This window comes from Nycticebus coucang, chromosome 10 (genome assembly GCF_027406575.1).
Source record: "Nycticebus coucang isolate mNycCou1 chromosome 10, mNycCou1.pri, whole genome shotgun sequence".
Classification (NCBI taxonomy): Eukaryota; Metazoa; Chordata; class Mammalia; order Primates; family Lorisidae; genus Nycticebus; species Nycticebus coucang.
In genome coordinates, this window is record NC_069789.1 from 108262563 (window position 1) to 108275243 (window position 12681).

Here is a 12681-nt window from a genome sequence, read left to right on the forward strand (position 1 = left end):
TACTGCATGCATGCTCACACCTCACCAATTTGGTTGCTGTTTCCTCAGTTGTAGTCAAAGGTAGAATGTCCTAACGCATTTCTCCATGAAGTTCTATTAACAAGATACAGGTGTTCTCAAAAGTCATTCTTGAGGAAAGAAAACACAGAAGAGTCCAATTGTTTAATGATGAATTACAAAGCAGAACTCTGATTTTATTTCTTACACATTTGGCACAAGTCAGAAAGAGGGACTGAAAGCTACCACACATGGTGAACAGCTGACAGGCAAACAGCTCACTGTACAAACCTAGGGTTTCCCCCATGTATCAGTCAGCTCTGCCTGCCATAACACGATACAATAGACTGGGTTATGTAAACAATAGGGATATACTTCTCACAGCTCTGGAGCACAAAAGTCCAAGATGGTCAGGTTCTGGTGAGGGCTGTCTTCCTGATTTGCAGAGAGCTGTCCTCTTGCTGTCTTCACATGGTGCAGAGAAAGCAAACTCCCCAAAGTCTCTTCTTATAAAGGCACTAATCCCATCATAAGGGGACCCCCCCTATGACATCATTGAACTCTAATTGCCTCCCATAGGCCTGACTTCTAAATAAGATCACATTAGCGGTTAGGGCTTCACAATACAAATTTTCGGGGACACAAACATTCAGTCCATAACAATGTACATTTCACCAATCACTTATTGCACAACACTATTATTACACGAAAATACTGATGTTTATTCATATAAATATAGATAATGTACTTTCAAATAAAACATTCACTATTTCTGCCGGCTTTGAAGTTCCTTGTTCTCCAGTATATACTGGTTCTTTTTCTGTTAGCCTGTCTCAGCCATGTTAGATTTTCACACCCTGAAGATTGTATATCCTCATAAATGTGGAGACAGTGAACTCTATTGCTACATATCACTGTGCACGGTATCTTCATCTATCTGAAGACTCACACTTATTTATTCTCATGCACAGTTTCTGTCCTGAAAGTGGCACCCTGTTTTCCCAAGAAGTTGCTTATATTTGATATTTCTATTCTGTTCTGAGAAACAGACTCAAAAGTTTCTTCAAGTGACCTCAAATGAGACTCAAAGCCCCATCCATAAAAATGGACTTTACTTTTTTACTTTGTTATATATGACCAATAAAGTTTTTTTTGTTTGTTTTTTATTTATTTACTTTTTTTTTCCTTTTTGGAGACAGAGTCTCACTCTGTTGCCCAGGCTAGAGTGCTGTGCCTTCATAGCTCACAGCAACCTCAAACCCCTGGGCTCAAGTGATCCTCCTGTCTCAGCCTCCCAAGTGGCTGGGATTAAAGGCAACCGCCACAATGCCCAGCTAGTTTTTCTATTTTTTTTGCAGAGACAGGTCTCACTCTTGCTCAAACTGGTCTTGAGCTCCTAAACTTAAGCAATCATCCTGTCTCAGCCTCCCAGAGTGCTAGGATTACAGGTGTGAGCCACCACTCCCAGCCAAATGCAATTTTTTTTTTTTTTTTGGAGACTGAGTCTCACTCTGTTGCCCTGGGGGGAGTGCTGTGGCATCAGCCCAGCTGATGACAACCTCAAACTCCTGGGCTCAAGTGATCCTCCTGCCTCAGCCTCCCAAGTAGCTGGGACTACAGGTGTCCACCACAATGCCCAGCTAATTTTTCTATTTTTTTGTAGAGATGGGGTCTTACTCTTGCTCAGGCTGGTCTTGAACTCCTGAGCTCAAGCAATCTTCCCGGTTGGCTTCCCAGAGTGCTAGCTAGGATTACAGGCGTGAGCCACTACGCCCAGCCAAATGCAATTCTTTCTTTCTTTTTATGTTTTTGTTTTTTTGAGACCAAGTCTCACTCTGTTGCTGTGGTGTCAGCCTAGTTCACACCAACCTCAGATTCCTGGGCTTAACTGATCCTCCTGCCTCAGCCACCCAAGTAGCTGAAACTACGGGTGTCCACCACAATGCCTGGCTAATTTTTCTACTTTTTGTAGAGACAGGGTCTCACTCTTGCTCAAGATGGTCTTGATTGAACTCCTAAGCTTAAGCAATCCCCTGCCTCGGCCTCCCAGAGTGCTAGGATTACAGGTGTGAGCCACCACGCCCAGCCAAATGCAATTTTTTTTTTTTTTTGAGACAGAGTCTCACCTTGTTGCCCAGGCTACAGTGCCGTGGTGTTATCCAGCACAGCAACATCAAAACCCTGGGCTCAGATGATCCTCCTGCCTCAGCCTCCCAAGTTGCTGGGACTAAAGGCAACCGCCACAATGCCCGGCTAATTTTTCTATTTTTTTGTACAGACAGGGGTCTCACTCTTGCTCAGGCTGGTCTTGAACTCCTGAGTTTAAGTGATCCTCCCATAGTGCTAGGACTACAGGCGTGAGCCACCACGCCTGGACTGAAGTATCTTTAAAACTAAACTGGAAATAAAATATGAGTAATTCTTATGAAGTGAAAATGGTCTTTTTTTTTACAATGACTAATCCAATATTCTACACTTAACATGGACAATTTCAAATCCTGAGGTCAAAAATCGTCAATGACTTTTGCTCTTTGGCTGTCACAGTGGAACACTCCCTCAAATGGTCCCAAAAATATACACGAAATTTATGTGAAAGACAAATATACTTTCCTGATACCTCTCACTCTGTTCCTTTGATAGCTTCCTCCTTTACTTTTCTAGATTTAGAATGACCTTAGTTTTTTTCTTCAGAATGTGTATTCTGGTGTCGAAGCAGAGAAGAGCTCCTACTATATGCCTTCCCACATTTACTGCACTCGTAGGGTTTCTCTGAAGAATGACTTCTCTGATGTCGAATGAGGTCGGAGCCACTGCAAAATGCCTTCCCACATTCGTTGCATTCATAGGGTTTCTCTCCAGTGTGACTTCTTTCATGTAGTATAAGGGACGTGCGCTGACTGAAGGATTTCCCGCATGTTTTGCATGTATATGGCTTCTCTCCAGTGTGAATTCTCTCATGTTGGGCAAGGTGTGCACTCTGGCTGAAGGCCTTCCCACACTCATCACATTCGTAGGGTCTGTCTTCAGTGTGAATTCTCTTATGTCGAGTTAGCGATATTCGGTGACTGAAGGCTTTCCCACATTCCTCACACTGATACGGTTTTTCTCCTGTATGAATTCTCTGATGTTCAATAAGAAATGACTGGCGGCCAAAAACTTTACTGCATTTATTGCACTTGAAAGGTTTGTCTTCAGAATGAATGTTCTGATGCACTTTAAGGTTTGCAATTCCACAAAACTTCTTCCCACATTCCTTACACTCAAACACTTTCTTTTTCCTCAGATGAGTTTTCTGGTGTTGAATCAAGGCTGAATGTCGATTGTAGACCTTGTCACATTTCTTGCACCTGTGTACTTTCTCTCCCTTATGAATTTTTCGATGCAGAACAAGGGTTGAAAATCGCCTGAAGGTCTTCTCGCATTTATCACATTTGTAGGGTTTCTTTGAAGTGTGAATTCTCTGATGAAGCATAAGGGGTGAAATCCTATTGAAGGATTTCCCACATTTTTTGCATTTATAAGGATTGTGTGGAAGGTGATGTTTCTGCTGTAGATTCTGACTTGAAGCCTTCTCACTTGCAGGGGTTTTCTCTCCAGAATGAATTTTCTTATGTGTAACAAAGATGGATTTCTTCTTGAAGCTCTTCCCACGTTGCTTGCGTTTATCCTTCTTCTTGTCGTTGTGAATTTTCTTGTGAAGTAAAAGGGATGACAACCGACCAAAGGCTTTCCCACATTTTTTACACTTATGGACAGTCTCGATAATGCGAAATTTCTCATTTAGAGTGACAGAGTAGTACTGACTTGAAGTTGTTGCACGGTCAATGATTGTCTTCTCATCATGAATTCTCCCATGTAGAATAAGGGTTGTTTTTTGTTTGAAGCTTTCTCCACATTTATCGCATTCATGGCTTTTCTTTCCATCATGCATTCTCTGATGAAGAATGAGGGAGGAAACCTGCCTGAAAACTTTTCTGCAATGACTGCATTCATAAGGCCGCTCTGCAGTGTGAGTGTTTTGATGAAGTTTGAGAGAGATGCTATGATTAAAAGTTTTCCCACAGTCATTGCATTTGAATGATTTCTTCCCTGCATGCCCTTTCTTGGGTTTTTTTAGGACTGAATTTTTATTAGAGCTCTTCTTTCCTATGGGAACTTTCTGTGGTGCAGAAACTGGTTTCTGAGAGGTGCTTGGTCCAGGTTTGTTGGATTGATTTGGAGGTAACTTCCTGGTGTCACATTTAGGCCCAGAGTCTGAAAGACATCAAGAAATGAAATGTTTATGTTCTCCTGTGCTAAAAAACCAAAGCAGCTATGATAAAAATTTAGGCATTATCATTATTAATCATAAAAACAATCATGATAATCAAAATAATAACTTTTTAATGTCTTACTATGGTTTCAATTATCATACCAAAGGTTATATAGGCACAGTTAATAACTAGAATTCAGAAAATTCTATAATTTGAAAATGAATACATTAAGATTTTATTTATACAAAAAAAGTTTATTTATAGGAAAAAAAATTTTTTTTAGACAGTCTCATTATGTCATCCTTAGTAGAGTGCTGCTGCATTATAGCTCACAGCAACCTCAAACTCTTGGGCTTAAGTGATTACCTTGCCTCAGTCTCCCAAGCAGCTGGGACTATAGGCATGAAAAATTTTATACCATATATCACATACTAAACTCCATAGGTGTTTCATTAGATAAATGTATTTTTATTATATGAAATATCCAGAAAAAGAAAGTCTACAGAAACAGAAGATTAATGGCTGCACAGGGTTCAAGGTTAGAATTAGGGATTAATTGTGAATAGGAAAGAGGGATTGTACTGTGGTGATGAAAATTTTCTAAAAGTGAGATAAACCATTGGCCAGACGAACAAGGAATAGAAAAGTAAAATCTCTAGTAACCTCAATCGGAAATGGATAAAGGGGAAATAACAACTGATCCCACAGAGATACAAGAGATCATCTCTGAATACTACCAGAAACTCTATGCCCAGAAATTTGACAATGTGAAGGAAATGGATCAATATTTGGAATCACACCCTCTCCCTAGACTCAGCCAGGAAGAAATAAAGCTCCTGAACAGACCAATTTCAAGCACTGAGATCAAAGAAACAATAAAAAAGCTTCCAACCAAAAAATGCCCTGGTCCAGATGGCTTCACTCCAGAATTCTATCAAACCTTCAAGGAACAGCTTATTCCTGTACTGCAGAAATTATTCCAAAAAATTGAAGAAGAAGGAGTCTTCCCCAACACATTCTATGAAGTGAACATCACCCTGATACCAAAACCAGGAAAAGACCCAAACAAAAAGGAGAATTTCAGACCAATCTCACTCATGAATATAGATGCAAAAATTCTCAACAAAATCCTAGCCAATAGATTACAGCTTATCATCAAAAAAGTCATTCATCAAGATCAAGTAGGCTTCATCCCAGGGATGCAAAGCTGGTTTAACATACGCAAGTCCATAAACATTATCCACCATATTAACAGAGGCAAAAATAAAGATCACATGATCCTCTCAATAGATACAGAAAAAGCATTTGATAAAATTCAGTATCCTTTTCTAATTAGAACACTGAAGAGTATAGGCATAGGTGGCACATTTCTAAAACTGATTGAAGCTATCTATGACAAACCCACAGCCAATATTTTACCGAATGGAGTAAAACTGAAAGCTTTTCCTCTTAGAACTGGAACCAGACAAGGTTGTCCTCTGTCACCTTTACTATTCAATGTAGTGCTGGAAGTTCTAGCCAATACAATTAGGCAAGACAAGGAAATAAAGGGAATCCAAATGGCAGCAGAGGAGGTCAAACTCTCCCTCTTTGCTGACAACATGATCTTATACTTCGAGAACCCCAAAGACTCAACCACAAGACTCCTAGAAGTCATCAAAAAATACAGTAATGTTTCAGGATATAAAATCAATGTCCACAAGTCAGTAGCCTTTGTATACACCAATAACAGTCAAAATGAGAAGCTAATTAAGGACACAACTCCCTTCACCATAGTTTCAAAGAAAATGAAATACCTAGGAATATACCTAACGAAGGAGATGAAGGACCTCTATAAAGAAAACTATGAAATCCTCAGAAAGGAAATAGCAGAGGATATTAACAAATGGAAGAACATACCATGTTCATGGACGGGAAGAATCAACATTGTTAAAATGTCTATACTTCCCAAAGCAATCTACCTATTCAATGCCATTCCTATCAAAATACCAACATCGTACTTTCAAGATTTGGAAAAAATGATTCTGCATTTTGTATGGAAAAGGAAAAAACCCCGTATAGCTAAGGCAGTTCTCAGTAATAAAAATAAAGCTGGGGGCATCAGCATACCAGATTTTAGTCTGTACTACAAAGCCATGTGGTCAAGACAGCATGGTAATGGCACAAAAACAGAGACACAGACACTTGGAATCGAATTGAAAACCAAGAAATGAAACTAACATCTTACAACCACCTAATCTTCGATAAACCAAACAAGAACATACCTTGGGGAAAGACTCCCTATTCAATAAATGGTGTTGGGAGAACTGGATGTCTACATGTAAAAGACTGAAACTGGACCCACACCTTTCCCCACTCACAAAAATTGATTAAGATGGATAAAGGATGTAAATTTAAGGCATGAAACAACAAAAATCCTCAAAGAAAGCATAGGAAAAACACTGGAAGATATTGGCCTGGGGAAAGACTTCATGAAGAAGACTGCCATGGCAATTGCAACAACAACAAAAATAAACAAATGGGACTTCATTAAACTGAAAAGCTTCTGTACAGCTAAGGAGACAATAACCAAAGCAAAGAGACAACCTACACAATGGGAAAATACATTTGCATATTTTCAATCAGACAAAAGCTTGATAACTAGGATCTATAGAGAACTCAAATTAATCCACATGAAAAAAGCCAACAATCCCATATATCAATGGGCAAGAGACATGAATAGAACTTTCTCTAAAGATGACAGACGAATGGCTAACAAACACATGAAAAAATGTTCATCATCTCTATATATTAGAGAAATGCAAATCAAAACAACCCTGAAATATCATCTGACCCCTGTGAGAATGGCCCACATCACAAAATCTCAAAACTGCAGATGCTGGCATGGATTTGGAGAGAAGGGAACACTTTAACACTGCTGGTGGGACTGCAAACTAGTACAACCTTTCTGGAAGGAAGTATGGAGAAACCTCAAAGCACTCAAGCTAGACCTCCCATTTGATCCTGCAATCCCATTACTGGGCATCTACCCAGAAGGAAAAAAAATCCTTTTATTATAAGGACACTTGTACTAGACTGTTTATTGCAGCTCAATTTACAATCGTCAAAATGTGGAAACAGCCTAAATGCCCACCAACCCAGGAATGGATTAACAAGCTGTGGTATATGTATACCATGGAATACTATTCAGCCATTAAAAAAAAATGGAGACTTTACATCCTTTGTATTAACCTGGATGGAAGTGGAAGACATTATTCTTAGTAAAGCATCACAAGAATGGAGAAGCATGAATCCTATGTACTCAATTTTGATATGAGGACAATTAATGACAATTAAGGTTATGGGGGGGGAAGCAGAAAGAGGGACGGAGGGAGGGGGGTGGGGCCTTGGTGTGTGTCACACTTTATGGGGGCAAGACATGATTGCAAGAGGGACTTTACCTAACAATTGCAATCAGTGTAACCTGGCTTATTGTACCCTCAATGAATCCCCAACAATAAAAAAAAAAAAAAGAAAAAAGAAAATTTTCTAAAAGTGGATTATGATGATTGGCTACACATTTGATAAACTGATCAAAAATCATTGACTTGTATGCCAGATACAGGTGAATTTTATGACATGTAGATTATATGTGTACCTTAATAAAATTGTAAGTTTAAAAAATATTGTTAAAATTAAATTGTACAAAAACAAACATAGTAGCAATTAGAATTGAGTATAGTCATGTGTTGCTTATTCATAGGGATACATTCTAAGAAATGCACTGTGAGGGTAAGCAGAGTAAGATGGTAGAATAGAAACCTCCAGCCATTGTCCCTCCCCACAAACACCAAATTCAACAACTATCCACACAACCAAGCGATCATACTATCTGGACCAAGGAAAGAGACATGAAAAGGACAGAAAAGACCACCTCACATTGCCTATGCCACCCACCCTCATCCCCTGGTAGTGCCATGCTAGCATGCCAAGTGGAGAGAGAATCTTTGTCCCAAGGTGAGAGAGTGTTAAGTGATTCTGGGACTTTGCATTGAAACCGAGGGCAGCCCTTCCACAGGGGAACACAGCACAGGGCAGAATTCTGCTAGTGCCCACAAAGGGAGCATTTAGAACATCCTCATCAGGGAAATCCTCTTCCCTAAAACCTGAATTCTGACTAACCCCACGACTGGCTGAGAAAAGAAGGCTGGGGCCTAGACTACATTCATAAGGTAGTCAGGCCACAAAAGATTCAGTCCTTGGTCAACTCCTTGGCTGTGCTGGCTTGTCAGCTGACTTGGGCTGCACATGACCCAGTGAGACACCAAACTACTGCAGTCAAACTAATGCCTATGTCACCTCTCCCCCACCTCCAGGCAGTATCTTCTTCCACTTAGGGAAAGGAAAGGGAAGAGTTCAGAGGACTTTGTTTTGCATACTGGGTACCATCTCAGCCACAGTTAAATAAAGTACCAAGCAGACTTCTGAGGCCCCAGAGTCCAGGCCTTAGTTCCTAGAAGGTCTTTCTGGACCCACCCAGGGCCAGCAGGCAATCTGCTGCTTTGAAGAGAAGAACCTAGCATGGCAGGATTCATCAGCTGCTGAATAAAGAGACTTTGGGCTTTGAAATAAACATCAGAGATAGCACGGCAACAGGCTTCAGGTGAGATCAAGTTGGCTCAGATGTTACTTGGTGCTAGCGCCACAAGGGAGTCCCCATGTCACTCCTCCCCGAACTCCTGCAGCCCATCCCACAAAGTGAGAGACTTTTGTAGCAGCCCGTATAGCCTATGGGTAGGAGGAGTGAGAGTTATAAGAAACACCTGTATAGCTCAACAATGGAACACCTTGGTGAAAAGGGCATGGAGAGAGGGATTTAGCTCTCCTAACAAGCATAAGAGCTCACAAGATGAGAGCATTGGTGTAGGCAGTCTCTACACCTGTGGTATTGAGAGGCACGAGATCAGCCTTATATTAGGCTGGAGGAGAAGCCAGTTGGGGGCATGTGCATTCTATCACGGACCCACTTACTCTGTCTCCTCTCCTGCCTGCAGAACACTAGCATGGCGTCTCTCTGATGAAGATTATCAAGCTCTACTAAAGACTAAGATCTATCTATTCTAAGAAGACTGCTTTACTCTCTCAAAGACTCTCTCTTTCCTGCTGAAGTAGATAGCCCTCAAGCACCTAAGAGAAATTGTTCCTGAGCAAGGTAGCTTAGTGGTCAGCATCCAGAACCTAGTTAAGCAGGCCTGAGACCTGGCCAGTCCCATGCCCTGACAAGTGGTGTCAGAAGTGGGATAATGAATGCCACTGACAGATTTTGCCTGATAATCCAGGGAATTCTCCTGTATCTTACCCAAGTCAACAAAAAGCCACCAGGAGTCTGAGTCTATAAGAGTCAGTTTGAGATTGCTGTGAGCTATGATGCCACACCCCTATGTGGCTTGGGGCACCACCAATTCTGACACAGCTACAGTGTCTGGAGACAGATGATATCACTCAATTCCATTTAACTATCTAAAAGCCTTAAGAAGGACAGGTTGAAACAAGAAAGAATTCCTGGATGTTCTTGAGGAACATGACCTTACCAAATGAACTTACATAAGGGTCCAGTGACCAATCCTGGAGTAATAGACAGGTGAACTTTGAGAAAAAGTTCAAGCTGTCCTGGATAAGTGATGAACTTCAACACAATGCAAAGAAGGAACCCAGAAGCCTATCAGGGAAATTTAGGGAAGAGATTAAAATAATAAAAAAAATCAAGCTTAAATTCTAGGACTTAAGAATTGAATTGACAATGCTGGGCATGGCAGCTCATGGCTACAATCCCAGCACTCTGGGAGGCAGCGGTGAGTGGACTGTCTGAGCTCGGGAGTTCAAAACCAGCCTGAGTGACAGAAAGACCTCTTCTCTACTAAAAATAGAAAAAGTAGCCAGGCATTGTGGCAGGCACCTCTGTCCCAGCTATTTGGGAGGCTGAGACAAAAGGATAACATGAGCCAAAGAGTTTGAGGTTGCTGTAAGCTATGATGGCAGGGCACTCTATCCAGGGCTATACAGTGATGAGACTGTCTCCAAAAGAAAAGAATTGACAAATTGAGAAATTAATCAGAGTCTCTTAACAGGAGAATTAATCAAGCAAAAGAAAGAGTTTAGTGAGTTTTAAGAATGGGCATTTGAAAATACAATCAGAAAAGCACAATGACAAGAAAAGGGCTGGGCTTGGAGGTTCATGCCTGTAATCCCAGCACTATGGAAGGCTGAGGCAAGTGGACTGCCTGAGCTTAGGAGTTTGATACCACCCTGAGCAAAAGTAAGACCTCATTTCTACTAAAAATAGAAAAACTAGCTGGGTGTTGTGGTAGGTACCTATAGTACCAGCTATTTGGGAAACTGAGGCAGGAGGATCCCTTCAGCCCAAGAGTTTGAGGTTGCTGTGAGCTATGATGCCACAGTACTCTACCGAGGGCAACAAAATGAGACTCTGGCTCAAAACAATAGCAAGAATAAATAAGAAGGAAGCATTTAGAAAATAACCTCACGGGCAGCGCCTGTGGCTCAGTGAGTAGGGCGCCAGCCCCATATGCCGAGGGTGGCAGGTTCAAACCCAGCCCTGGCCAAACTGCAACAAAAAATAGCCAGGCGTTGTGGTGGGCATCTGCAGTCCCAGCTGCTTGGGAGGCTGAGGCAAGAGAATCGCGTAAGCCCAAGAGTTAGAGGTTGCTGTGAGCCGTGTGACTCCAGGGCACTCTACCCGAGGGCAGTATAGTGAGACTCTGTCTCTACAAAAAAAAAAAAAAGAAAGAAAATAACCTCACAAACACCAGAAAAACCCCCACATAGTTAAGGCAGTTCTTAGTAATAAAAATAAAGCTGGGGGCATCACCATACCAGATTTTAGGCTGTACTAAAAAGCCATAGTGGTCAAGACAGCATGGTACTGGCACAAAAATACAGTGTAGACATTTGGAATTGAATAGAAAACCAGGAAATGAAACTAGCATCTTACAAACACCTAATCTTCCATAAACCAATCAAGAACATACACTGGGGGAAAGACTCCCTATTCAAGAAATGGTGCTGGGAGAACTAGATATCCACATGTAAAAGACTGAAACTGAACCCACAACTTTCTCCACTCACAAAAATTGATTCCAGATAGATAAAAGACATAAATTTAAGGCATGAAACAACAAAAATCCTCAAAGACAACATAGGAAAAACACTGGAAGATATTGGCTTGGGGAAAGACTTCATGAAGAAGACTGCTATGGCAATTGCAACAAGAACAAAAATAAACAAATGGGACTTAATTAAACTGAAAAGCTTCTGTATAGCTAAGGAGACAACAACCAAAGCAAAGAGACAACCTACACAATGGGAAAGGATATTTGCATATTTTGAATCAGACAAAAGCTTGATAACTAAGATCAGTTGATAACTAGGATACAGAACTCAAATTAATCCACATGAACAAAGCCAACAATCCCATATATCAATGCGCAAGAGACATGAATAGAACCTTCTCTAAAGAAGACAGAGGAATAGCTAACAAACATATGAAAAAATGCTCATCATCCTTAATTATTAGAGAAATGCAAATCAAAACTACCCTGAGATACCATTAACGCCAGCGAGAATGGCCCACATCACAAAATCTCAAAACTGCAGATGCTGGTGGGGATGTGGAGAGAAGGGAACACTTTTACACTGCTGGTGGGACTGCAAACTACTACAACCTTTTTGGAAGGAAGTATGGAGAAACCTCAAAGCACTCAGGCTAGACCTCCGATTTAATCCTGCAATCCCATTACTGGGCATCTACTCAGAAGGAAAAAAAATTGTTTTATCGTAAGGACACTTGTACTAGACTGTTTATTGCAGCTTAATTTACAATCGCCAAAATGTGATAACAGCCAAAATGCCCACCAACCTAGGAATGAATTATCAAGCTGTGGTATATGTACACCATGGAATACTATTCAGTCATTAAAAAAAATGGAGACTTGGCTCGGCGCCTGTGGCTCAAGCAGCTAAGGTGCCAGCCATATACACCTGAGCTGGCAAATTCGAATACAGCCCGGGCCCACCAAACAATGACGGCTGTAACCCAAAAAAAAGCCAGGTGTTGTCGTGGGCACCTGTAAGTCCAGCTACTTGGGAGGTGGAGGCAGGAGAATAGCATGAGCCCAGGAGTTGGAGGATGCTGTGAGCTGTGATGCTACAGCACTCTACCTAGGGCAACAGCTTGAGGCTCTGTCTCAAAAAAAAAAAAAAAAAGAGAGAGACTTTACAGCTTTCGTATTAACCTGGATGCAAATGGAATACATTCTTAGTAAGACATCACAAGAATGGAGAAGCATGAATCATATGTACTCAATTTTTATATGAGGACAATTAATGACAATTAAGGACACGGTAGGGATGGGGGAAGGGCAGAGCAGAGAGA

At 41.1% G+C, this 12681-nt stretch overlaps 1 protein-coding gene across 6 annotated transcripts in view; it reads right to left on the reverse strand.

The window, feature by feature from the left end:
• Positions 1-1143: 1143 nt before the first annotated feature.
• ZNF667 (zinc finger protein 667) overlaps positions 1144-12681 on the reverse strand; it is a 52695-nt gene continuing 41157 nt past the window's right edge. For all 6 annotated transcript variants that reach the window (XM_053604789.1, XM_053604788.1, XM_053604784.1 and 3 more), the window contains one exon: positions 1144-4251. In XM_053604789.1, coding sequence (XP_053460764.1) covers positions 2672-4251 — 1580 coding nt within the window. In that variant the 3' untranslated portion in view covers positions 1144-2671. The remainder of the gene's footprint in view (positions 4252-12681) is intronic.